Source organism: Sapajus apella, unplaced genomic scaffold (assembly GCF_009761245.1).
Source record: "Sapajus apella isolate SASKATOON/1434 unplaced genomic scaffold, GSC_monkey_1.0 scaffold97, whole genome shotgun sequence".
NCBI lineage: Eukaryota > Metazoa > Chordata > Mammalia > Primates > Cebidae > Sapajus > Sapajus apella.
This window is the reverse complement of record NW_022437037.1, coordinates 7175438-7200667: the sequence shown is the minus strand read 5'-3', so window position 1 is coordinate 7200667 and position 25230 is coordinate 7175438. Positions and strand designations below refer to the sequence as shown.

Sequence of the window (25230 nt, the reverse complement as noted above, 5' to 3'; positions counted from 1 at the left end):
TTCAGAGCACAAGAGCTTGTAAATCAAACTGTTAGCTTAATAGCTTGGGCCATTATTCTAAAGCAGTGGGGCTGAAACCAGAAGCCAAATGAAAATATAGTCAATTTGTTCATACTTTAGTGACTGAACGACTATGTAATGTTGGTGGGTATTTTCGGTGCAGAGAGACAAGGACTGTGGGGGGAGAGGAGGGGGTGGGAGGGGGACGTGGAGAGTCCCCCCCCACCATGCTTGGGCAAGCCCCCTTCTAAAATTGATGCTGGGTCTCTAATTACAACATAGACTTGTTATAATAAAGATCCAGACTCCAGAAGTCAGCAGGCCTCACCACTGGGGCACAGCACTGACCTTCATGCCTGAGGGAAGCTGAGCATGCAAAGCCGGGCGTGGCCAGCAGCATGCCAGCGTTTGGTGAGACATCAAGAAGAACTGAGCTCAAAGCAGGGGGTTGAACACTGGGAAGAACACCTGGGGAAGAACGCAGGCTCTCCATCTTTTAAAAACTTTTTTTTTTTTTAACAGCCTTACTGGGCCGTGTGCATTGGCTCACGCCTATAATCCCAGCACTTTGGGAGGCCAAGGCAGGTGGATCACCTGAGGTCAGGAGTTTGAGACTATCCTGGCCAGCATGGTGAAACCCGGTCTCTACTAACAATACAAAGATTAGCCAGGCATGGTGGTGTGCACCTGTAGTCTCGGCTGCTCGGGAGGCTGAGGCAGGAGAATCATTGAACCCAGGAGGCAGAGGTTGCAGTGAGCAGAGATCGCACCATTGCACTCCAGCCTGGGCAACAAGAGTGAAACTCCATCTCAAAAAAAAAAAAGCCTTACTGGTTTTGGAAAAGCTACATCTACTTGTTGAAAAAAAAAATGCAATCCATACAGAAAAGAGCATCAGAGCAAGTAAAATCAGCTTTAACCTCATCCTGGCAAAGATCACCACTGCCCCTCCTTCCGAACGTCTGTATGCTTGTGCAGACGCTTGGAGTTGCTCGGTGCACCTATCCAGACAGGGCCCGTGGCACGGACTCTTGCCCAACAATCTGTTTAATTAAAGTGCCAGTAAGTACAAATCAAAGCCATGGTTTTCAAGGCCGCACGATATCTCACTGTCTAAATCTCCTAACATGTACGTGAGCTGTCTCTTCGCCAGTGGCATCCAGTCTTTTGCTACTGTCATTGGCCATAAGCTTTTGGGGGCACTGGCTCTCTGTCTTTGGGCAGAAGAATATACCGTCTGCTTGGCGTGGCCTTCTAACAAACACGTAGGTGGCCGTGCACGGTGGCTGGTTGAGAACCGGAGGGAGTGCTGTTAGCCAGGACTCCAGGCAGGGCTGCTTGGGCATGTGGGGGCACCTGGAGAGCCCTGAGGAGGTTTCTGCAGAAGGCACAGGAACAGGGTGGGCCGGCCCACACAGGGTTACATTCAATGGGGCTGTGGTTATGGGAGTGGCCTCCACCTCTAAAGCAAGGTTGGTGTCTCTGGACCATTTCAGGCTACAAACAAGGAGCCCCTGGGAACACCCGGGGACACCTAGGGCAGAGCTTTTCCAGACTTCTCGGCCCAGGCATCCAGCTCTGCACAGCTGCCTGTGTGTTGGTCTGCCTGTCCACATCACCCCATGCCAGCGGCCAGCAACCCCACAGCGGCAGTCACACCCGAATCTGGCCTGTTTGCCAACGTAGCATCAGTGTGGGGACAGGGCTTGGCATGAAGGTGCATGTGGAAAAGATTTGTGAATGAGTAGGTGAATGAATGAATGAATGAATGAATGAATGAACTCCACAAACATCCTCATGGCAGCTGCCACTGACAGGCAGTTGATATGGACCAGGCGTTCCGCTAAGCGTGGTTCACATACGTCCTCTCCGGATCCTCCCAGCAGCCCTGCCAGGGGAGCATTTGTTAGCCCATTTTACAGAAGAGGAAGTGGGTCTCGGACAGGTCAAGACACCTGACAGGTAGGTGTGACGGGGTTGCCACTTGACCCTGTCTGGCTGTCCCTAGAGTCATGCGTGCCCACAGACGAACCACACTGCTCCCTGCTGGCCTTGCGGTCTGCCCTGCAGACCCAGAACACCTGGCCAGAGGTCAAGAGAGCGTCCTATCCCCCCAGGGCAGGGGGGCATCAGCCCCAGCCCAGCGACACCTCCACTCGGGGATGGTTGACAATGAGTCCATGTTCCATCCCCAAAATGGGAACCTGAGGAAGGATCTGAGCTGTTCCCCCTGCTGGCTCACTCTGGGTGTGGAGTCTGCACCTCCAAGAGCCCCCATCCCCTCCCACATGGTCCCTGGGCCAGTGAACTGGAAATCACAGAATCTTGGGTTGGAAGGGACCCTCAAGAACTAGTCCCTGGCTGGGTGCGGTGGCTCAGGTCTGTAATCCCAGCTCTTAGGAGCCTGAGGCGGGCAGATCATGAGGTCAGGAGATGGAGACCATCCTGGTCAACATGGTGAAACCCTGTCTCTCCTAAAAATACACAGAAAAAAATTAGCTAGCCGTGGTGGCATGTACCTGTAGTCCCTGCAACTTGGGAGGCTGAGGCAGGAACCCAGGAGGAGGAGGTTGCTGTGAGCCAAAATCGTACCACTGTGCATAAGCCTGGTGAAAGGGCGAGACTCCATTTCAAAGAGAAAAAAATAAATAAAGAACTAGAACTACCCACTCATTTTCAGATGAGGAAACTGAGGCCCGGAGAGCCTGGGCATAGCTGTCCTGGCAGGAGGGCCCCTCGTGGCTGCTGGCTGAGTTCTCCCTGGGTCCCCGGCCATCCATGGCAGTTGCTGGTGGTATAGATCAGAAAGAAAGCATCTCTGTACCACCCTGCCTGGAAGTAACGCATGGCGGGGAGACATGGCCTCTTCCCTCCTTGGTCCTTCTCCTCTCTCGACTCCGTAGTGGCCCGGGTCATCCGGGGTGTGGGTCTCGGCAGCCCCTCTGCAGGCAGCCCCCTCGTGGCTGGCGGGGTCGGTGCGGCAGCCGCGCCCTGCCTGCTGCTTTTCCGTGTGAAAGGTGTTTAATTATTTCTGACAGAGTTCAGCGTCGACATCTGTCCGTGAGCGGGGGGAGTCCATTTAGGTTATCCATCACTGTGACAGGTTCAACTTTTTTGGAAGCGCTTTCCCCTTCATAATGGGGCTGGGGTGGGGGCGGCAGATCAGCGGCAACGCCAGGCGCAGACAAAGGCCCTCCCGGGGCTTCACACTCGACAGACACTGAAGACAGCAGCTCCTGGGGGGAGTGGCCCTGGCCGCCCGCCCGGACCTCTGAGTCCAGGCCCAGTTGGTGGCTGCTGGGATGGTGGGTGCTTGGGTGCTTGGTTTGGGAAGCGGAGAAAGGGGAGGTTCACCCGGTCTGTAACAGTCTTTTCAATTCTTCTGTCATTCTGGGCTGTACTGGCCGTTCAGTCTCTCACCTCCTCATTCATTCATTCCACAGATACATTTACTGACCCCCCACTGCATGCCAGGCACCCTGCAGGGCTCTGGGGACAAGGTGTGGAATGGATAGGCATGGTTCTGGGGGGCTCACATTTTACTGAGCAAGATGAAAAACATTGCCCAGGTAATTAATTGTAGAGTTAAGTGGTGTGAAGGGGAAGAAAGGATCCCTTTGGTGGTGAGAATGGGGACCTGCGGGTGGGGCCTGGAGGTGAGGGAAGGGGTCCTCAGGAGGCCCTGGGGCTGGAAAGCCCTAGACTGGGCCCAGACTCCACTTCTGACCTCTCTGAGCCTCAGTTTCCACGTCAGTAGAATGGGGACATGATATCTCTGCGATGAGGCAGGCTGAGCCCCAGGTGCATTCTAACGGCTCAGTAAATACTTTTTGTTGATGTCACTTCCTGACAAGGAGGGGACTGCATGTGACACCCATAACAGCAGTGCCCTGTGGGTCTCCAGGTGTCTGCTGGGTTGGACAGGGCAGCATCGAGGATGCAGGTTTCCGGCCAATGGGATAGGGTGACAGCTGCAGCTTTAACTCCCAGGATCCCGTGAATATCCTCAGAAAGGGGGAAAAGCCCTCAGCAGATACAGTGACTTGCATTTTGACTTTCTTTTTTTTTTTTTTTTTTTTTGAGACGGAGTTTCACTCTTGTTACCCAGGCTGGAGTGCAATGGCGCGATCTCGGCTCACCGCAACCTCCGCCTCCTGGGTCCAGGCAATTCTCCTGCCTCAGCCTCCTGAGTAGCTGGGATTACAGGCATGCGCCACCATGCCCAGCTAATTTTTGTATTTTTAGTAGAGACGGGGTTTCACCATGTTGACCAGGATGGTCTCGATCTCTTGACCTCGTGATCCACCCGCCTCGGCCTCCCAAAGTGCTGGGATTACAGGCGTGAGCCACCGCGCCCGGCCTTGACTTTCTTTCTCATTATTTTGCTGGCCCAATAAGTCCCGTGTATCGGCTTGGGCCCTGCCATCAGATACGCCTGGGTTCCAGGCCCGGTCACTCTGTGGGCAAGGAAGGTGCTCTCCCTCTGCCTCTCATCTGCAAAATCCGGTCAGGAGCTTGTTCTGAGGAAGAAATGAAGTAACATGCACATGTGACCTCACACAGTGCCTGCACCGAACCGGAGGCAGTCATTCCTGGTTTGCTATCGTCCATAATCATATTTCAGAACGACAGTCTCAAGACTGGCAGGCCTTGAGTGGTCAAATCCCCTCTTGAAAATGGAAACTCATTCTATGTGTGTTTAGCTCCTACTCCGGGCCAGGCACGGTGGGACAAGGGTGAGTGAGATGGGCGCTCCCAGAACAGGTGCAGCACTGTTACCGGGAGCCCTTTCCCTGCTCTGCTGGGGAGAGACCACCTGAGTGCTGCAGAGGTCAGCCCATGCTGGTGGAACGCCGGGTCCTGGTCCCTCCTCAGGCAGCATCCCCATGGACTGCAGGGGTTCTCAGAGAGAAAAGAGCAGGGAGGTGCCTGGGCATGGTGACTTACACCTGTAATCCCAGCACTTTGGGAGGCCCAGGCAGGAGGATCGCTTGAGCCCAGGAGTTCGAGATCAGCCTGTCCAACATGGTGAAACCTCACCTCTGCAAAAAATACAAAAATTAGCTGGACATGGTGGTGCGAGCCTGTGGTCCCACCTACTCGAGAGGCTGAGACAGGAGGATCACCTGAGCCCGGGAAGTTGAGGCTGCAGCGAAGGTGATTGCACCACCGCATTCCAGCCTGGGTAACAGAGTGAGATTCTGCCTTAAAAAAAAAAAAAAAAAAAAAGGCAGGGAGGAAAGGCCACAGCCAGAGCCAGGATGGAGGCTGTGGATGGAATCTGCTGAGTGTGAGAGAGAGCAGGGGACGCGGAGCAACGTGGTTGGAAAAGGCAGAGAAGCTAGAGATGAGTCATGCTGTAAAAGGGCCAGAGCGGTGAGAGGAGCTCTGGAGCTGCGGTGACGCCTGCCACCTCCCAGACGCGCTCAGCCCTGTTCCTCCCTTGACGTCTGCTGTGCTCGGAGGCGGCACGCTGACGGGCGCCGGGGCGCATGGTCACTGACATATGCTGGCAGAGGCCACTTTGGCAGGACATGAGAGGCCGCATCAAGGGGGGAGAGCAGGTTTCTCCAGGGAAGCTCTACAGCCTGTTCATGTGCATTAGGCTCAGAAAGGCACCGGCCCCTTCATTGTTTAAACTGCAGTTTAATGCGGCACAGCAGCCAGGCCTGGCTGGCTGGGAACATTGCTTTGTGCAGCTGTCTTCCCGTGGCTGGGCAAGTGCCTTGTGGCCTCCTAGAAAGGCTCCCTCTGCCTGCGCTGGGCACACAAGGCTTCCCCAGTCCCGTCCTGAAGCCACTGTTCCCAAATCTTCCATTTCCCTTTCTCCATACAGTGTCCCCGGCTCTTCCATTTTGCTCTTTCTGGGCCAAACGCTGCTGAAGATGAATCCCGTCTGTGTGCTCCAGGGCTACATGGCTGAGTGAACACTGGCTGAGCTCTGAGGCGAGAACGTGGCCCATTCCCTGGCTTCTTATCTAGGTCCGTCTGGGTACATGTCATGCACTTTCCCCAGTCCGGGGCAGACCTTTGCTCCTCTCTCCCTGGGGACATCACTTTGTGGGAAGTTCATGCTGGTTGGCATGCACTTCAAAAATTGCACCCCAAAATTCCCAGCACAGGATCCAATGCATCAATTACCCCTTCCCTGGAGGGAGACTTGGCCCAGACAGCCCCTGCCCCACGTGGACAGGCTCCAACCCTGGTGAACAGCCTCTGCCCCAGATGGACAGCTCCTGCCCCAGGAAGACAGCCTGTGCCTTAGATGGACAGTGACGCAGCCTCTGCCCCCAGATAGTCTGGGTTCAGCTCAAAGCTCTGCTACTCCACAGCATCCACCATGTTTCCTGTCCATCAAATCGGCCCGGTAGCCGCAGCTGCCCCATCAGTGAATGCGGAAAGTCTCTGAGATGATACACACGGGCTCAGCTCCAGGCCTTAGGAAGTGCTTGAGAAACATTAGCCCTTGCTATTGCTAATCGATGGTGAGAAGCCCACAGAACTTACAGACCGCAGGTAAAGGCCTGGCAAGGTGAGTGGCAGCCAGCACGGTGCAGGGAGGGACATGGATGAAGGTGACACTGACCTTCTGGAAGTGAGGCATGTGCCAGAGGGTGTCCAGCTTCACAGGTGGCTTGTACTTCCTCAGCTGACTGCTCCGGGTCTCATACAGCTTCCCAAGGATCACCTGCAGGCGGGGAAAGGCAAAGGTGGGATGGTCACCTGGCTACTTAGGGAAGCCTGTGCTGAAGGGGAGCAGAGACAGAGGGCTGTGATTCTTGGTGTGGCAAGATCCTGGGTCACTTTCCTTCTGGCCCCAGCCCTTCTCCAGGGCTATTTCACAGCACCTGCCTCCATGGTCCTGTCGCTGGCCACGGCTCAGAAAACTGGGACTCCAGGACAGCCAGAACATTCCAGTCTCTGGAACACATGGGATTCCCGCGTGCAGTCACCCCGAGGGTGTGGATAGTGTCTCAGTCACCCTTGAACTTGTCCTCCGTGGCTAATGCAGCCCCAGTGGGTCCTAGGGACTCCATGGTGTTTGAATGAAGAAATGCATGATTCGAGGGGTTACTGCCTCTTAGAGCCGTCCTCCATGGCCTGCTCACTCAGGAGGAATGAGAGCTTCTGTGGGGGACTCAGGGACCCCCAACCACGGTATCTCTGCAGGTGGGATTTCAGAGACACAGTGGAAGCCCCTCTGCTGCTGACCTGCATGCCCGTACCTACTACCAGGTGCCAGCAAGTCCACAGTGAGAGCCCTGTAGCTCATAAGGTCTGTTCTGGACTGACCCAAACGTCATATGTTGAAGCCCTAACCTCCCCTGTGTCTGTATTTGGAGACGGGGCCAGAGGAGGTAATTAAAGAGAAACGAAGTCCTAAGGGTGGGCCCTGATGTGATAGGACTGGTGACCCCGTACGAAGAGGATGAGAGACCAGAGCTGTCTCCACCACGTGGGGACGCAGCGAGGAGGAGCCCATCTACAAGCCAGGAGGAGAGGCCCCAGGAGGAAGCAACCCGTGAGCACCTTGGACTTGGACACCCAGCCTCCAAAACTGTGAGAAAATAAATTTCTTTTTCTTTTTTTTTTTTTTTGAGACAGAGTTTCACTCTTGTTACCCAGGCTGGAGTGCAATGGCGCGATCTCGGCTCACCGCAACCTCCGCCTCCTGGGCCCAGCTAATTTTTTGTATTTTTAGTAGAGACGGGGTTTCACCATGTTGACCAGGATGGTCTCGATCTCTTGACCTCGTGATCCACCCGCCTCGGCCTCCCAGAGTGCTGGGATTACAGGCTTGAGCCACCGCGCCCGGCCAAGAAAATAAATTTCTATTGTTTAAGTCACCCAGCCAGTGGTATTTGTCACAGCAGCCAGAGCAGACTGAGGCAGGGTTCAGGGCCCCCAACTTCAGAACTGGCTGGGGAAGGGGGCAGGACTCTGCATTGTCAATGTGCTCCCCAGAGGATTTCAGAGCAGAGTCAAGCCTGACAGCCACCTCCTTAGCCTATGGCTGTGACCCTTGTCCAAATCCAGAAATCCGCTGGGGCTTTCACAGGTCAGCCCCACCTTTATGCTAGAGCAGAGAGTAGGGACCCCATCCGGGGAGTGGATGAGATGGGCGAGGCAGGAGAGGGTGCTAGTCCCCAAGGGAGCCAGAGAGGATGTGTCACTGCAGGAGGGGTGTGAAGAATAGACACAGGATGGAGCAGGACAGCATCTTCGTGATGTCCAGATCCACGGGGCTGGCTCACTGCCTAGCAAAGATATGACTCAACAGCTCACAGTTACTGAGTGCATGCCCGAGGTTCTTACCATTCATTCATTCTGACCAGCACTCACGCATTCATTCATCAACAAGTTTCTATTGGGCGTTCACCTGCCAGACATTGTTTTAGGGGCTGGGGACACATCACTGAATCCAGTCCTTGTCCTCGTGGAGCTAACGAAATGTCAGGTGGTGAGAAGTGCTTAGCAACAACAACTGAAGACAGGTAAGAGGTCGCAGGATGGCAGAGAGGAGGTGGTGTTTAGGGACGATTGGGGAAGGCCCCCTGGTAAGGTGTCATTCCAGGAGAGGATGGAGGTGGTGGACATCTGGGAGGAGCTTTCCTGGAAGGGAGTGGCAAGTGCAAAGGCCCTGGGGTAGGAGTGCCCTGGGGTAGGAGTCTCCTGGGATAGGAGCATTCTGGGTGCATTGGACAAACATGGAGGTGGGGTGGGGGACGGTGGGACCTATGTGGGAGAGGCAGCCAGACCAGGGGGCCTTAGAGCACAGTAGACTCTAGGCTGTGTTCTGGATTCTTCAGAAGCCTCTGGAAGGCAGAGTAGTGACATGATCCCACTTGGGCTTTGAAAGACTCCCCCAGTGGGCTGCGGAGGGCAGAGCCTGGGAACCATGTGGATGCTGAGCACACGGGTGGGGGCAACTCAACAGCCCAGGTGAGCGATAGGAGGGGTGGAATCCAGTGAAGTTGGGGTCAGCTGCTGGCTTTGCTGAGGCCTCAAAAATAGGGCCTGGGACACGGGGAAGCCAGGTGTGTTTTTGGCCTTCACAGCTGGAAACCATGAGAGGTGCCACTGAGATGGGAAGCATGCGGTTGGGGGTGGGTTTGGAAGTGGGACTTGGCGTTTGGCTTCGGATGTGTCATGTCCTGAGATGTGTGAGGGGACGGGACACAGGCGGCCGGGGACGGGCTGGAGGCCCTGGTCTGGGAGTCATCAGGGTTGACGGCAGCCAGAGCCACAGAGCTGCTTCAGAGCAGCCCTGGGGGGTGTCGGGATGTCGGGGACAGAGGCCTGGCGGGGAGCCCTGGGGCCCTCAAGGCTGCCAAGGCCTTTGTCTCAGGGCTCAGCCGGGAGGGGCCTGTGCATGAGCTCACAGGGTCTCAGGTTTCCTTTGTGTACTTTCTCTTAAACGAGATTCCAAACAGGAGACGTTTCAGGCTCTGCAAAACACAGGTCTGCCCTGGGGTTCACCAGGCTTGTTTCCTCTTTCCCTAAAGTCTTCCAGAGGGGGTGCCGGGTAAACCTTCAGCGTCACCTCCCCAATGTGAAGCACATGGAAGGCACAGTCAGCAAATAAAGACCGAACCAAGTTTAATCGAAGGCGCCACCACCTCAGTAAACCCCTTTTATTGATTTATTTTGTTGTATTAATCTTATTGAATGTGTCTGTGGATCACTTATAAGTCCCCGCCTTTTTTTGGAGATGGAGTCTCGCTCTGTCGCCCAGGTTGGAGTGCAGTGGAGCAATCTCGGCTCACTGCAGCCTCCACCTCCCGGGTTCAAGTGATTCTCCTGCCTCAGCCTTCCAAATAGCTGGGATTACAGGCGCGCGACACCATGCCGGCTAATTTTTGTATTTTTAATAGAGATGGGGTTTCACCATGTTGGCCAGGCTGGTCTCAAACTCCTGGCCTCAGGTGATCCACTGGCCTTGGCCTCCCAAATGCTGGGATTTCAAGCATGAGCCGTCATGCCCAGCTATATCTAGAAGGTTTTGAAACTATCTTTGACCAGAGCAGAGTCAAGCCTGACAGCCAAAGCAGAGAGGCTGCCTTGTCGGGGGTTATGGAGCCCAGCTTCGGAATTGAGGCAAGCAGTCATGTCAGCTTTCTGAGCCTCGGTTCCCTCCGGAAATAGGATGCGGACGCCCACGGAGCAGGGTTCTTGCAGGGTTTGCTGAGTTCAGCTCTGAGTAGGGTGGCGGCCAAGATGATTGCTCACTCATTGGTAGCTGTTGTCACGAATTTCATCTGGGGTCCACATCAACCAAATCAGGACATACCCGGATGCTTACAGGCTTAAGGAGGACCCCTAGGTCTGTGGCAGTGGGGAGGTGGCCTTGCAAACTGACCATCTAAGCAAGGTCAGCAAGGTGTCTGTCAACCCCAGACCATAGCTTCCCAGCGTTTGGTGGGTTTGTAGCCATTTGTAGGACACAGAGCAGCCACAGAGAATCTTGGAGCAACATTACAAGGGTGGTACAAGTGTCTTCTGAGTACCTGCTACGTGGTAAGAGATGGAATTCACAATACCTCCAAATATGCCACCTTGGCATCCTGGAAAAGGGCAGAACTAGGATAGTCTGTTTCACCTTCCCTGCCCTTCTCCCCTCAAGCAGGTTATGAGACCCTCATTCGAGAGGTGCCACCCCAAACGTACAAGAACATCCTGAAAATCTGAACAGACCTTTCGAACTTTCCCCTAGTTTATCACCATAAAATCACATGATTCATCCAATTCTGTTTCTCCACAGCTATCCTACTCTCTTCTTCACCAAACCCAGCATAAAAATAATGTGTTTGGCCCGGCGCCGTGGCTCATGCCTGCAATCCCAGCACTTTGGAAAGCCAAGGTGGGCAGATCATCTGAGGTTGGGAGTTCGAGACCAGCCTGGCCAACATAGTGAAACCCCGTCTCTACTAAAAATGCAAAATTAGCCGGGCGTGGTGGCGCATGCCTGTAATCCCAGCTGCTTGGGAGGCTGAGGCAGGAGAATTGCCACTGCACTCCAGCCTGGGCAATGAGAGCAAAACTCTGCCTCAAAAAAAAAAAAAAAAAAAAAAAATATATATATATATATATGCGTTTATCCATTTCTTTGGGCCTTCATTTCCTTACGGAGGCTCATGTGCCATGCAAAACCTAAAAACATTTGAATACTTTTCTCTTGCAAATCAGTCTTTTGTGATAGGGCCCTCAGCCATGAGTCTAGGACAGGTAGAAGGAAAGACGTTTTCCTCCCCACAGGCACAGCGTAGCGGGCCCTCATTTAATCAGACCCCTTTACACACGCAATGAAGAAACCAAGACCCCAACAAAGAGAATCTCACTCAGCCACACCACGTGCAGAGCTGGCGCCTGCTCCAAACCACATGAGCTGTTTTAGGGGGCTCTGCTAGAAAAGGAAGGGCTCTCTCTTAGAGCAGGAAGATGGGATGGGTTTGCCAACACTCTGGGTTGTGTGAAGTAGCTGCTAATTAAAATTCGCAGCCCTAAGCAGGGCACAGTGGCTCACGCCTGTAAACCCAGCAGTTTGGGAGGCTGAGGTGGATCACCTGGGATCAGGAGTTCGAGACCAGCCTGGCCAACATGGTGAGACCCCGTCTCCACCAAAAATATAAAATTAGCCGGGCCTGGTGGTGCATGCCTGTAATCCCAGCTACTCAGGAGGCAAGGCTTGAACCTGGGAGGTGGAGGTTGCAATGAGCTGAGATTGCACCATTGTACTCCAGCCTGGGCGGCAAGAGCGAAGCTCCGTCTCAAAACGAAGAAACGAACAAAAACTCCCAGCTCTAATGCGGGGCTAGAAAGCAGTTTGTGCTGGTAATGCTCCCTCTGAAACCGGCCATTACCATAGCAAGTGGGCTCTTGCTTGAGCCATTAACAAATAAACTAGTCACGGGTTGCTCTTAAAATGTTATTACAATGCTGAGCTCTCTAATGAGCTATCTTCTCTGCAGACTGCTGGGAAGAGCCAGGAGAGGCCTTGGCACCCGCCACACCTGGAAACCCTCAGCCCCCACTCTGTGCGCCTCTGCTGGCCCCTCCTGAGAGTACCAGGGTTTCTAGAAAGACTCCTCCGATCCCCAGGTTGGCCCTAGAACAACACAGGTGCTGTCGCTGAGCCCCAGGCTTTTCCGTAATCAGCAGGAGTGAGACCTGTCCTTCAGGAAGAGCCTGGACTCTCAGGCCGGACACACCTCTGTCTGACACTGTTGGCAAATCACTTAATCTGTCTGAGCCCCGGTTTCCCGTGAAGTAAACCAAACTGAGATGACGGGAGACACGGAGCTCAGGGCGGTCTCAGAGAACCAAATGTAAAAACTCAGGGTCGTGCTCAGCCCAGCCCTCAGCTCAGAGGCTTAGGATGGTGCTGGTTGTGACTGTTGTGACAACCAGCCACACTGGAGCCACACCCTCGATGAAGTCTATGAAGCACCATGTGAACACAGAGGGATTCCGATTTTACTGTCAGCAGTCTGGACCTACTGCAGAGGAGGCCAATCTGAGCTCTCCGAAGTTTCGAGTTTCGGAATTTTTTTTTTTGAGACAGAGTTTCGCTCTTGCTACCCAGGCTGGAGTGCAATGGCGCGATCTCGGCTCACCGCAACCTCCGTCTCCTGGGTTCAGGCAATTCTCCTGCCTCAGCCTCCTGAGTAGCTGGGATTACAGGCACGTGCCACCATGCCCAGCTGATTTTTTGTATTTTTAGTAGAGACGGGGTTTCACCATGTTGACCAGGATGGTCTCGATCTCTTGACCTCGTGATCCACCCGCCTCGGCCTCCCAAAGTGCTGGGATTACAGGCGTGAGCCACCGCGCCCGGCCCTTAGTTTCGGAAGATTTTAAAGGAAGTACCATTATAGTATCTTTTCTTTTGAGACGGAGTCTCACTCTGTCACCCAAGCTGGAGTGCAGTGGCAAAATCTTGGCTCACTGCAACCTCCACCTCCTGGGTTCAAGCTATTCTCCTCCCTTAGCCTCCCAAGTAGCTGGGATTACAGGCTCCCATCACCACGCCTGGCTCATTTTTGTATTTTTAGTAGAGATGGGGTTTCGTCATGTTGGCCAGGCTGGTCTTGAACCAGCTGATCCACCTGCCTTGGCCTCCCGAAGTGTTGGGATTAGAGGTGTAAGCCACTGCGCCCAGCCTTGGGTATTTTCAAATGTGTATGACAACACAAACGAACAAGTAAAGATGGTTTTCCTTCCTTCCTTCCTTCACTGACCTGACGCCCACCCCATTGCTAGGGACTCCTAACATCAGCAATTGGCAGTGTCTGGACGTCCTCAGGACCTCAGCTCAAACTTCCCTGGGCAGGCTCTGCCTCCCCACGCCTCGACTTCCACGCCTGCCTTGCGGCTTTGGTGACATAGATGACAGGGTGCATGTCCTGCTCGGCAGGCGTTTGGAAAGCTGCCTCTTGGTTAATTTGTAATAAAATGTTACAAAGTGTGATATAATGTGTTCTTCACGGCACCCTTTCGGAAGTGAGTTCCTCTTCAGCTTTGCCTTATTGGCCTTTTCTCTGTAGATTGTACAGGACATACCTCTGTGTGGGCCAGGCCAGGTTAGACTAGAATCAGATTTTGGGTGCGTGAAGTTGTGCAGAGGTTTAGGGGGAAGGGTCCCCAGGTAGGAATCAGGACACCTGGGTTCTCATCCCAGCTCAGAGGCACACGGGGCCTACTGACTGGGGGCCCACACCCATCTCCTCTACCCTATGAGCTTACGGAGAGTCTGAACCAGATCATCACCACAATCCTTTCAGCTCTGGCTTGTCTGATGCTGGTCAGAAAATGCAACCTGATCCCCCCCTCCACCAACCACAAATGTACACAGTGTCATCTTGATGCTTGCCCCTGGCCGGCCCTTCTCTCTTTTCCACCCCACCAGCTGGCAACCCGGGAGTGAGGGCTGCGTTTACCTTCTGCTTCTTCTCCAGTTTGATGGCTTTCTGGGCGGCCTTTTGTTCCTGTACCCACAGCTGCAGGTACCGGTGCTGCAGCAGATCAAAGAAGGGTGTCGAAGGCCTGAAGGTAAGAAGTCCAGACAGAGCTTGAGGCTTGGGAAAGACCAGAGGCACCCTCTTCCCACCCCACGCCGGAGCCTCCTAAACGTCAGGGGCTGCAGGGCCCATCAACCCCAAGACTGTGAAAGCCCCTCTCCCAGGCCGAAAAAGCCATGAAACAGGTCCCTCATAGAGCCTGCGAGTGCTGGGCCTGCAGTGGGGATAGGACTCCCTCCTTGCCAAATGTTAGAGGCCTGGTCCTCTGAGCTCTCTTTCTCACTAGGCCTCATCCCTAGGTCCTAACCTTGGCCTGCTGAAACCAGTGTTAGCCAAGAGTCCCGCTACATGGATGCCCCAGCCTTCATATCTGATTACCCTTGACAGCTGATCGAATTCCTCATCCGCACCCTTGAAAGCCGATGACCTTGGCCTGCCTTTAGCAAGGATCTTCCTGTCTTGCTGATTTTCCATCACTGCCCCTTCCCCTCCCTTGGCTCCTCAGCTAAACATCCCCACTTCTGTGGTATCTGGAACGGAACTCAGTTCTATACTGTAGCTTCTTCCTTTTTGGAACAGCATTGAATAAAATGTCTTTACCACCTTTAATTAGTGTCTGGCTCCGGTTCTCATTGACAACGATTTCCAGCCAGGGAGCGCTTACCCGAGGCATCTTGTATGCCCCACCCCTTCCCAACATGAAAATGGACACGAGTATTATTCCCATCGTACAGATGAGAAGGGCAGGATCCCAGAGCAGTGCAGGCAACACCGCAAGGCAGACCCGCCCAGCCACAAGCCTCTGCAGCAGAGGGAATTCATGTCCATGAAGCAAATGGCCAACTGCTCCCAGGTGGGGCCTGATCTCTAAATAGGCTGAGAGACTGAATATACAAATGAGCACTATTTGTGGGCATGGTGGCTCATGCCTGTAATCCCAGCACTTTAGGAGACTGAGGCAGGTGGATCACCTGAGGTCAGGAGTTGGAAACCAGCCTGCCAATATGGTGAAACCCTGTCTCTACTAAAAATACAAAATTAGCCGGGCACGGTGGTGCGTGCCTGTAGTCCCAGCTAACTTGGGAGGCTGAGACAGGAGAATTGCTTGAACCCGGGAGGTGAAGGTTGCAGTGAGCCAAGATCACGTCACTGCACTCCAGCCTGGGAAACTCTGTCAAAAAACAAAACAAAACAAAACAAAACAAAAGAACTATGAGCCACAGTCTGCAGCAGCTAGGTCAGGAAACCAGCTCGTTTTGTACAGTAACCAGCCCAGGAAACCGCCTGCTGTGCCAGATTTGTGGGAAGTTAGACTGCGGTCTCTACCAACAGTCCAGAAAGCCAAACAAAACCCTTGAAACAGCCAACCCAGAATGTCTGGGACTTGGTTGACAACTGCCAGCTCCACTAATTTTTGTACCTGCTTGTAGCTTAGGACAAAGCAGAGAAAACTAAATAAGCACCCATAACCAATCCCATAGCATGCCCCCATATATATATATATATACATATAAAATACATATGTATAATACATATCTAGAATTTATGATGTATATCATACATATGATGCATGTACATACATTTCTATTTTCAAGAGGAAGAAAATGAAAAGACAAACCAAACTTATTAATTGAGAAGCAACCAGAATGAGAGAGAGAACAGGGAGGAAGGAGCAGAAAGGAAAGCTAGAACTTGTTGAATGGACTTTGTGTTATAGTTTTGACTTTGGAAGCATCAATAAATGATTTGTTTTTCTAATTACAAAAGAATTAAAGAGAAAGGGTTAGCATCTACCCCAAGTAACAACAGGAGAAAGCAAATGAACCCAATTGTGTGTCAAGTTGTGACATAACTACAGATGATTATTTCAAGCGACTATTAATTTATTTATTGAGGTGGAGTCTTGCTCTGTTGCCCAGGCCGGAGTGCGGTGATGCAATCTCAGTTCACTATAACCTCACCTCCCAGGTTCAAGTGATTCTCCCAACTCAGCCTCCCAAGCAGCTGGGATCACAGGCACCAGCCACCACAACCAGCTATTTTTTTTGTATTTTTAGCAGAGACAGGGTTTTGCTGTGTTGGCCAGGCTGGTCTCAAACTCCTGAACTTGAGTGATCTGCCCACCTTGGCATGGTCTGGGTACCAGGGAGGCAGACCGCGAGCCTCTCACTCTGCCTTTTATGTGGCCTGCACGGTGGTGGTCTTAAACTTTGAAATAATTATCAACACTTAAAAATTAAAAATTTTTCCCTTCGAAAGACAACTTCCTGGAGTGTCTTGACATTTTGTAAGTTCTGCCAACGCTAGACTGCACTCTTGGCTGTAGCAATTGGCTGGGGCTGAGTAAAATTCCCCTTCCACCCCAGGCCTCACCCTGCCCTGTTGCCCTACCAGGCTGGCTCCTCTCTCTGCTGGGCTCCTCCATGTTTCACCTTACGGCCCGGAGACAGCTGTAAAGCTAAACCGGACCCCAAATATCCACTCCCTGGCCCCTGACTGTGCCCCTGGACCAGTCTGTCTCCTCTCTACAAAGCTGTCTTCATGCCGGGCCGAGCTGGGATTCTGTCTGAGTCGAGGTTCAGCAGCTTCGCCCTGCCACCCCTGCTCAGAGGTCCTTTACACAGCAGCCTTCGGTGCCGCTACAAACGGTGGTTCTTTGTTTTCCAGTCCCTTTACCCCTGCGGTGACTTTTATTACTTAATTATTACACGCACCATGCTTCTGAGCAGCCTAATTTATTGCTGTGTTTTCTAATGACACTAGATTCGTAATCTGAAAATATCTACCCCAAGAGGCCGATCACAACAAAACAGCTCTCTTCTCAGCAGCCCCCGACACATTCATCGCCACCACAAAGGCACCCGCGGCCTCGGCTGACATCCTCGTGTCCAGCAGTTCTTATTACCAGGAAAGGGGCTCGGGGTGTGAGGGTAACGACACGCCCTGGGAGTCCCAACGGCCCCAGGCTGGGTCCTCTGAAGGAGACCAGCAGGCTGTGCCCGCTTCTGCTCCGGCTCATTACCTTGGATACAAAGGTGGAGAAGCTGGTCTGATACGGGAAGAACCTAGTACATAGGATCATATCACTCCTTGCTTAAAATGCCTTCCACGGCCCCCCATGTCTTAGCCTAAACCCAGACTCATTGCCAGGGCCTCAGGGGCCTTCCAGCAGCTCCTGCCTCCTTCCCCAGCTCCTGCTACATGCAACACCTTGGGTGAACTCTAGGCCTTTATGCTGAGCCAAAAAGGCCAACCTCAAAAGGTTACACACTGTGTGATTCTAGGTAGATAACATTCTCAAAATTGTCCAGGCATTGGGAAATAGAGGGAAGCAGCTTCACTGAAAGGAGCGTGAGGAAGATCTTTGGATGATTGAACAGTTTTGTATCTTGATTGTGTCACACAAATCTACACAGGTGAAAGAGTTGCAAGAACTAAATACACCACACACACACACACGCACACACACACACACACGCACACACATACACGCACACACACGCACACACACACACACGCACATGCACACACATGCGCACACATACACACACGCACACATACACACACGCACACACATACACGCACACACATACACACACGCACACATGCAAATGAGGGCATAAACTGGCAATCTGAATGGAATCTGCGTATAGTACCAATGTCCATTTTTTGGCTTTCATTTTACAATCTAGTTATGTGAAATTCTCTCATTGTGGGGAACTGGGTGAAGAGGATTTGGGCTTTTTCTGTACAATTTAAAAAGCTTTCTGTGAATCTATAATTATTTCAAAGTAAAATATTTTTAAAAGTGCGATCAAGCATGCTAGAGGAAAGACTGAAACAGCTTTATACTTTGTAGAAAAATATTTTAAAATTACTATCATATGGTGGCTCATGTCTGTAATCCCAGCACTTTGGGAGGCCAAGGCGGGTGGATCCCCTGAGGTCAGGAGTTCGAGACAAGCCTGGCCAACAGGGCGAAACCCCCTCTCTACTAAAAATACAAAAATTCGCCAGGTGTGGTGGCGGGCTTCTGTAGTCCCAGTTAATTAAGAGGCTGAACACAAAAATCGCTTGAACCGGGGAGGCAGAGGTTGCAGTGACCCAAGATCGTGCTACTGCACTCCATGCTGGGCGACAGAGAGAGACTCTGTCTCACAAAAATTAGCCAGGTGTGGTGGTGCATGTCTGTAGTCCCAGATACTTGGGAGGCTGAGGCAGGAGAATCATTGAACCCAGGAAGCAGAGGTTGCAGTGAGCCGAGATTATGCCATTGCACTCCAACCTGGGCACTGCAGCAACACTCTTTCTCAAAAAAAAAAAAAAAAACACACACACACACCCAAAAATTACTATCATATGAAGAGGTAATCAAAAATTATAGGGGAAAAAATGTAGGATAAAAATCAGCATAAGGTGCGTAAATTAATTTTTTTTGAGACAGGGTCTTGCTGTGTTGCCCAGGCTGGGGTGCAGTGGCACAATCCCGGCTCACTGCAACCTCCGCCTCCCACATTCAAATGATTCTCATGCCTCAGCCTCCCAAGTAGCTGATATTACAGGCATGCGCCACCATCCCTGGCTAATTTTTGTATTTTTAGTAGAGATGGGGTTTCACCATATTGGCCAGGCTGGTCTCAAACTCCCGGCCTCAATGATCTGCCCTTCTTGGCCTCCCAAAGTGCTGGGATTACAGACATGAGCCACTATGCCTGGCTTTAATTTTTTTTTTAAGTATATTATTTTCCTGGATTTTTGTGGTTTGTGATATTGGTCAGCTAATTTAAATTTGCGATTTGTTCTGATTTCTTTTCTCATCCTAATTAATTATTCAATTTTGTGCCTGAATTTGTAGGCATGATTTTGAATTTTTTTTCTGAAAGGGGGCCCCCAAGCTTGAATAAGCTGTGGGCTGATGATCCCACAAAACCTGCAGCTGTCCTGAATGCAGTAAGATTTTGATTTTTAATTAGCCTGAGAGAATATCATGGACAACTTTGTACCAATAAATGTGAAAACTAAATAAAGTGGGCGACATTCCCAGGAAATATAAAAGATCAAAGGTGACCAAAGTACTTATATGATACTTTAGTAAAGCCTTGGGAACCAGCCTGGGTACTTTTATTTATTTGTTTGTTTATTTAATCATTTTTGAGATGGAGTCTCGCTCTGTTGCTTAGGCTGGAGTGCAGTGGCATGATCTCTGCTCACTGCAGCCTCCATCTCCTGGGTTCAAGTGATTCTCCTACCTCAGCCTCCCGAGGAGCTGGGATTACAGGCTTACACCACCATGCCCAGCAAATTTTTGCTTTTTTTTTTTTTTTTTTTTGAGACGGAGTTTCACTCATGTTACCCAGGCTGGAGTGCAATGGCGCGATCTCGGCTCACCGCAACTTCCGCCTCCTGGGTTCAGGCAATTCTCCTGCCTCAGCCTCCTGAGTAGCTGGGATTACAGGCACGCGCCACCATGCCCAGCTAATTTTTTGTAGTTTTAGTAGAGACGGGGTTTCACCATGTTGACCAGGATGGTCTCGATCTCTTGACCTCGTGATCCACCCGCCTCGGCCTCCCAAAGTGCTGGGATTACAGGCTTGAGCCACCGCGCCCGGCACTTTTTTTTTTTTTTAAGTAGAGACAGGGTTTCGCCATGTTGACCAGGTTGGTCTCAAACTCTTAACCTCAAGTGATCCACCCACCTTGGCCTCTCAAAGTGCTGGGATTGCAGGCATGAACCACAGCACCTGACCCTGGATACTCTTACACACAAGCTCTCCCAATTGTGCTATAGAAACTATTCCAGAACTTTCCAGAACTTTTTCTAAAACAGCTTCCCAAATCATTTTATGATCACAAACTGAGACAAGGAGAACATACACACCGCCGCTCAGTCTCACTTATAAACACAAATCGAAGAATACTAAGCAAAGCAGGTGGGGCGCAGTGGCTCACGCCTGTAATCCTGGCACTTTGGGAGGCCAAAGTGGGTGGGTTTCTTAAGCTCAGGAGTTCGAGATCAGGCTGGCCCACATGGCAAGACCCGGTCTCTAAAAAAAATTAGAAAATTAAAAAAAAAAAATGCTATGTAAAATAGCACCAAATCAAACAGGCTAATGCATTAACAGCAAAGGCCCCTTGTAAGATGCGATATCTGCCCTGGAGCCTGGGAGGGGGGTGGCGGGGCAGAAACCAGATACACAGACACAGCTCACCCCCTGCCTGTTCTCTCCAAGCAACGAGCCAGGGGAGGCACAAAATTTATCTCCCAATGCAGTTGAGAGTATTGATGATACTGGAGCCTGGGCATGTTAATTAGAGCATGGAGATTGCCTTTTGTAATTAGAAGCCACCAGAAAAGCTGAGGAAGCCTGAGATTTCACCTAAGGGACAGGAAAGAAGTCGGCCCTTAGAGCAGGTTTGAATAGGCCCCTTGGTCAAGGATCCGAGTGTTCTTGGATCCCCCTTTGCCTCCCAGCTGTTCACGGAACTGATCACATTTGTAAAAGTGATGGCCTTCATGATGAAATATTATGCAGCTGCCAAAAAGAATGAAGTGGCTGTGTGTGTAATGAGCCAGAGAGATCTCTGAGACACGTGTGTAAAACAAGAAGTCAGGGGAGGAGTCGGAGAGTACTAGTGCCTCTGCACAGATGTGGGTGGATGAAGGAAAGACTGGAAGGCCGGGCGCAGTGGCTCACACCTGTAACCCCAGCACTTTGGGAGGCTGAGGTGGGAGGATCACTTGAGGTCAGGAGTCCCAGACCAGCCTGGCCAACATGGTGAAACACTGTCTCTACTCAAAACACAAAAATTAGGTGCGTGTGCTGGTAGGTGCCTGTAATCCTCAGCTAATCGGGAGGCTGAGGTGGGAGAATCATTTGAACCTGCACCACTCCAGCCTGGGTAACAGAGTGAGACCCTGTCTCAAAAAAAAAAGAAGACTGGAAAGAAGCCCACCAGTGATGTCCTCATCGAAGCCCCAGGCAGGGGAGCAGAAGTGGGGGTGGGCTAAGGGGCCTTTCATCTTTCAGTTTACTTAGTGATTGCATACAATTATTTTGCAAAAATAGAGAAAAAAAAGGAAAAAAAAAAAAAGGACTCCTGTGAGTTGGTTGAGGCCACATAGCCGTGGTGGGGGTGATGGATCCCAGTCCCCAGACTCGGGGTCAGGATGATGCATTCCTAGCCCCAGCTGCCATGTGCAGATCCACACTGAACATCAGATCAGAACTCTCCCGCCCACCGTTTGCTTCCCACGGCAAAGCCGCTGGGGTGATCCTGCCTTCCTGGAGCCGCGGGGAGCGCCCTTGGCTGGAGAGCCCAGCCCTACCCCATCACGCGCTGGGGACGGCTAGCATTTCCCTCTGTACTTGACCTTTCTAGAATGCATCTTTAGGAGGCGTTTTTCCTGTTTTCCTCCATAACCATTTTTTTTTGCTGCTGCCTTACAACATGTTCAGTTTTGTTTTGTTTTGTTTTAAGTAAATGCAGTTCTTTACGGTGAAATATAGGCATTTTCCCACCCCCAAAATGAACGATTTTTGCCCCAGGCAGAGAGCCCCTGTGGTAACAATTACAGCCGTCCTTTCTGAAGCTTTCTTTTGAGGCACTGGAGGGGTTCACGTGGAGGATCTTAATTATTTATCCTCACTAAATGAGCATGGGAAAGGTGTGAATGGGAAGCGAGGCCCAGAGAGGTCAAATGGCTTGGCCAGGGTCACACAGCACATTCCAGTAGAAAGCCTGGACCCCTACCCTCTGGCTGCAGGCTCTCTGACCAAGAGAATTTGAATCAATTTTCACAAAAGACAGGGCAGTTAAGGCTGAACAAGGCTGCCCAGCAAGCAAGCTGCACACAGAGGTCAAGTCCAGGGGCCCTGGCTAAATTCATATAGGCCTCCAGACTTTTCCAGACACCATCCTTTGTCCCTGGACCTTGCAACACGCCCGTCCCTTGGCCCCCTTTTTAAAAAATGCAAGTCTGGGGCCGGGCACTGCGGCTCACACCTATAATCCCAGCATTTTGGGAGGCCGCAGTGGGTGGATCACTTGAGGTCAGGAGTTTGAGACCAGCCTGGCCAATGTGGTGAAACCCCATCTCTACTGAAAATACAAAAATTAGCCAGGTGTGGTGGTGGGCGCCTGTAGTCCCAGCTACCCAAGAGGCTGAGGCAGGAGAGTTGCTTGAACCCGGGAGGCAGAGGTTGCAGTGAGCCGAGATTTTGCCACTACACTGCAGCCTGGGCGACAGAGCGAGGCTTCATCTAAAAAAAAAAATAAGCAAGCCCATTTCTGTCTTTGTCAGCACAACTGGTGGCTTCCCATTGCCCTTGGGAGTACATGATTCTCAAGAGTCTCACCCAGTCCCTCTCCTCCCACCTCCCAAATGCAGAGTCCTCCCCCACCTCCTCCTGGACTCCTCTCCTTTGCCTGGCCCATTCCCCTGAGATATCCTTTAGCTCTGCCCACACTGCCATGCCTGCATTTCCCACGTGCGAAGGTGTTTGAAGTTCTTTACAATGGTTGGCTCAGAGTCCGCCTTTCCCACCAGGCTCTGAGCTCCACGGAGCAGGGATGGTGCTGGGTTGTCCTCTCCAAATCTTCAGGCCTGGACTGTCTGCACTCTGTAGAGAAGCCGAGTGACTCTGGAAGCCTTGGAAAACCCCTTTCCCGAGGACCCCTGGCCTCAACTGCAATGCCCAGGAGGAGGTCTCTGGAAGAAATGGGCTTTTCCTTGGGGAACCTAATGACGGTGGTGGGGTGGTCCCAATATCCTTCACAACGGGTGCAAGCACGGAGGACAAGCCACGTGGCCTCTTGATTCCCTTCTCTCTCTCTCTCATGGGAGGATCAGCTGTTAAGTCAGCATGTCAGAGCCCCTGGATCCTCTCAGCCCAGGGGCAACAGGGACAGCCCCAGAGAACAGAGAGCCCAGCCAGGCCAGGAGATGCCGGGGAAGCAATCCTTTCCTGAAGATGAATGAGAGGAGGTTCCTGAAGCCAAGGACAGGCTGGAGGAGCCAGGGAGATCTGTGGCTCTCAGACTTGTTCCTTATGAATCTTTAGGACCATGGTGGGAAGTAGAAAAGTGCCTCTTCAAAGTTTCCTTTCTTGCTAAAGAGTAATCTTAAGTGTTAGAAATAATAGTTTGTTTTAAACACTTTCTTCAAAGCCTCCTTGGCATTTTGCTAGCAGCTCTTTGGTAAGCCCTGTCCTATGCAGCTGTTAGACGTGCTCACAGGCACGTAGTACATTCTATGTCCTTGTACTTCAACCACGATACCTGTGCTGGACGTGCTCACAGGCGTGTCCCAGCTCGCAGCCCGTGCCCCTTCCTTATTTAGACTTTCTGTTTGTTCTCCATTGCTTTGACCTGTTTAAAAAAGTTTTAAGTTGTTAGCCAATTAAGTTTTAGTTTTAGATTGTGAGGTCTGGCTCCAGCCAACAGACATCAGACACAGCCGTCAGGACGACCCCAAATGCATGAAGGATAAATATGTCTGCTTTTCCTTTGTTCATTGTACTCTCGTGGCAAGATGGCTAACAGGAGCACCCTTTCTGCAGAAAGTAAAGTTGCCTTGCTGGGAGATCATTTGTCTCAGTGCTGATTTTTCTTTGCAGCACCAAGCATCTGTTTTCAACACCGTGTTCAGAGGTAATTCAGGTTTGTGAATGTCTGTGATTCCGGCGATACTGAAAGGGTCTGCCAGGGCACTGGGATGGGGTTGCAGGGCTTCAGGCTGCTCCGAGGCAGGACGGCCCTCCTGGCCTTCAAGGCTCTTCAGAGCCCAGAGAGAGAGGAATGGAGGGCTGGCCCTGTGCCAGTATCTGGGGAGGGGCTCCTGGGCCAGGGGCAGAAGGAATTGGGTCAGGTCCACATTGGACCTGAGGCCAGGTCCTCATGCACTCCTATTGCCCTTGGGAATGCATGATTCTCAAGGGCCTCAAGCCCAGTCCCTCTCCTACCCCCTCCTAAATGCAGAGTCCTCTCCCACCTCCTCCTGGACTCCTCTCCTTGGCCTGGCAGATTCCCCGCAAGACCTCCCTTAGCTCTGCCCACTCTGCCATGCCTGCACTTTACACATTCGAAGGTGTTTGAAGGTCTTTACAAAGACCTGGGTTCCTGGGCCGAGGGCAGAAGGAATTGGGTCAGGTCCACACCAGACCTGAGGCTAGGAGCTTCATGAGGGCTGGGTGTCCTCCTGAGAGTGGGGTAAGGAACTGACTGAAAAGCAACATGAGGGACTTCCGGGGATGGAAATGTGCTGTATCTTTTAATTAATTTAGAGACTGGCTGGAGTGCAGTGGTGCGATCCTAGCTCACTGCAGCTTTAATCTCCTGGGCTCAAGCAATCCTCCCACCTTGGCTTCCTGAAGTCCTGGGATTACAGGTGTGAGCCACTGTGCCTGGTCTGGAAATGTGCTATATCTTCATTGGATACCCAGGTGTATAAATTTGTCAAAGCTCATCAAATTATGTGTGAATCGTTGTATTGTCAGGAAATTACACCTTAATAAGGCTGTTTCAAAAGAAAAACTTAAAAAGACCCGATTGAGGAGTAAACGGCTGAGGCAGGAGTCATAGCAGAAGACAGGCTTGAGGAAGGTACTGGGGATGGTTTCTGAGTGAGAGGAGAGGGGAGGGGGCGCAGTGCCAGACACTGTTGCTGTGTAGCAGAGTGGATTAGCCTGGGGGAGGTGGCAGCATACAGGATTTGAGGGCCCAAGGACATTTCAGGTGGAGGAAGGGGACAGCAGAAGGGCAGAGCACCTTGTGAATGAGATGTCAACTCTGTGTTCACTCGCTCGTTAGTCCATCCATCTACCTGTCTGCCCACCTACTCATCCCCCCATCCATCCATCCCCCCACCCACCCATCCACCCACCCACCCATCCATCCTCCCATCCATCCATCCATCCGCCCACTCACCCATGTACCCATCTGGCCCATTCAGGAGTATTAACGCTATGTCTGAACATGGGGGCAGCTTCCTGCCCTCTGGGGTCACAGAGCATGCAGCAGAGACAGCCATCCTCACAGCTCACACTCCCTGCCTGCTTCCTCAGTCCTTGGGGCAACAACTCAAGAGGCTGATACTGATGTCCTCACTTTACAGATGAGAAATCTGAGACCCAGGGAACTCCACTGTCTTGTTCAAGACCACACAGGTAGCTGTTCGAACCAGAAGCCTGTGGGGGTAGCCGCGCTGCAGCCT

The 25230-nt window shown here is 52.0% G+C and overlaps 1 protein-coding gene across 2 annotated transcripts in view; it reads right to left on the bottom strand.

Annotated features, from left to right (window-relative positions):
- The window catches only part of CFAP77 (cilia and flagella associated protein 77), a 159754-nt gene that overhangs the window by 23958 nt on the left and 110566 nt on the right, over positions 1–25230 (bottom strand). For both annotated transcript variants that reach the window (XM_032257686.1, XM_032257687.1), the window contains exons 4-5: positions 13938–14043; positions 6587–6688 (exon numbers count right to left, since the gene is read on the bottom strand). In XM_032257686.1, coding sequence (XP_032113577.1) covers positions 6587–6688; positions 13938–14043 — 208 coding nt within the window. The remainder of the gene's footprint in view (positions 1–6586; positions 6689–13937; positions 14044–25230) is intronic.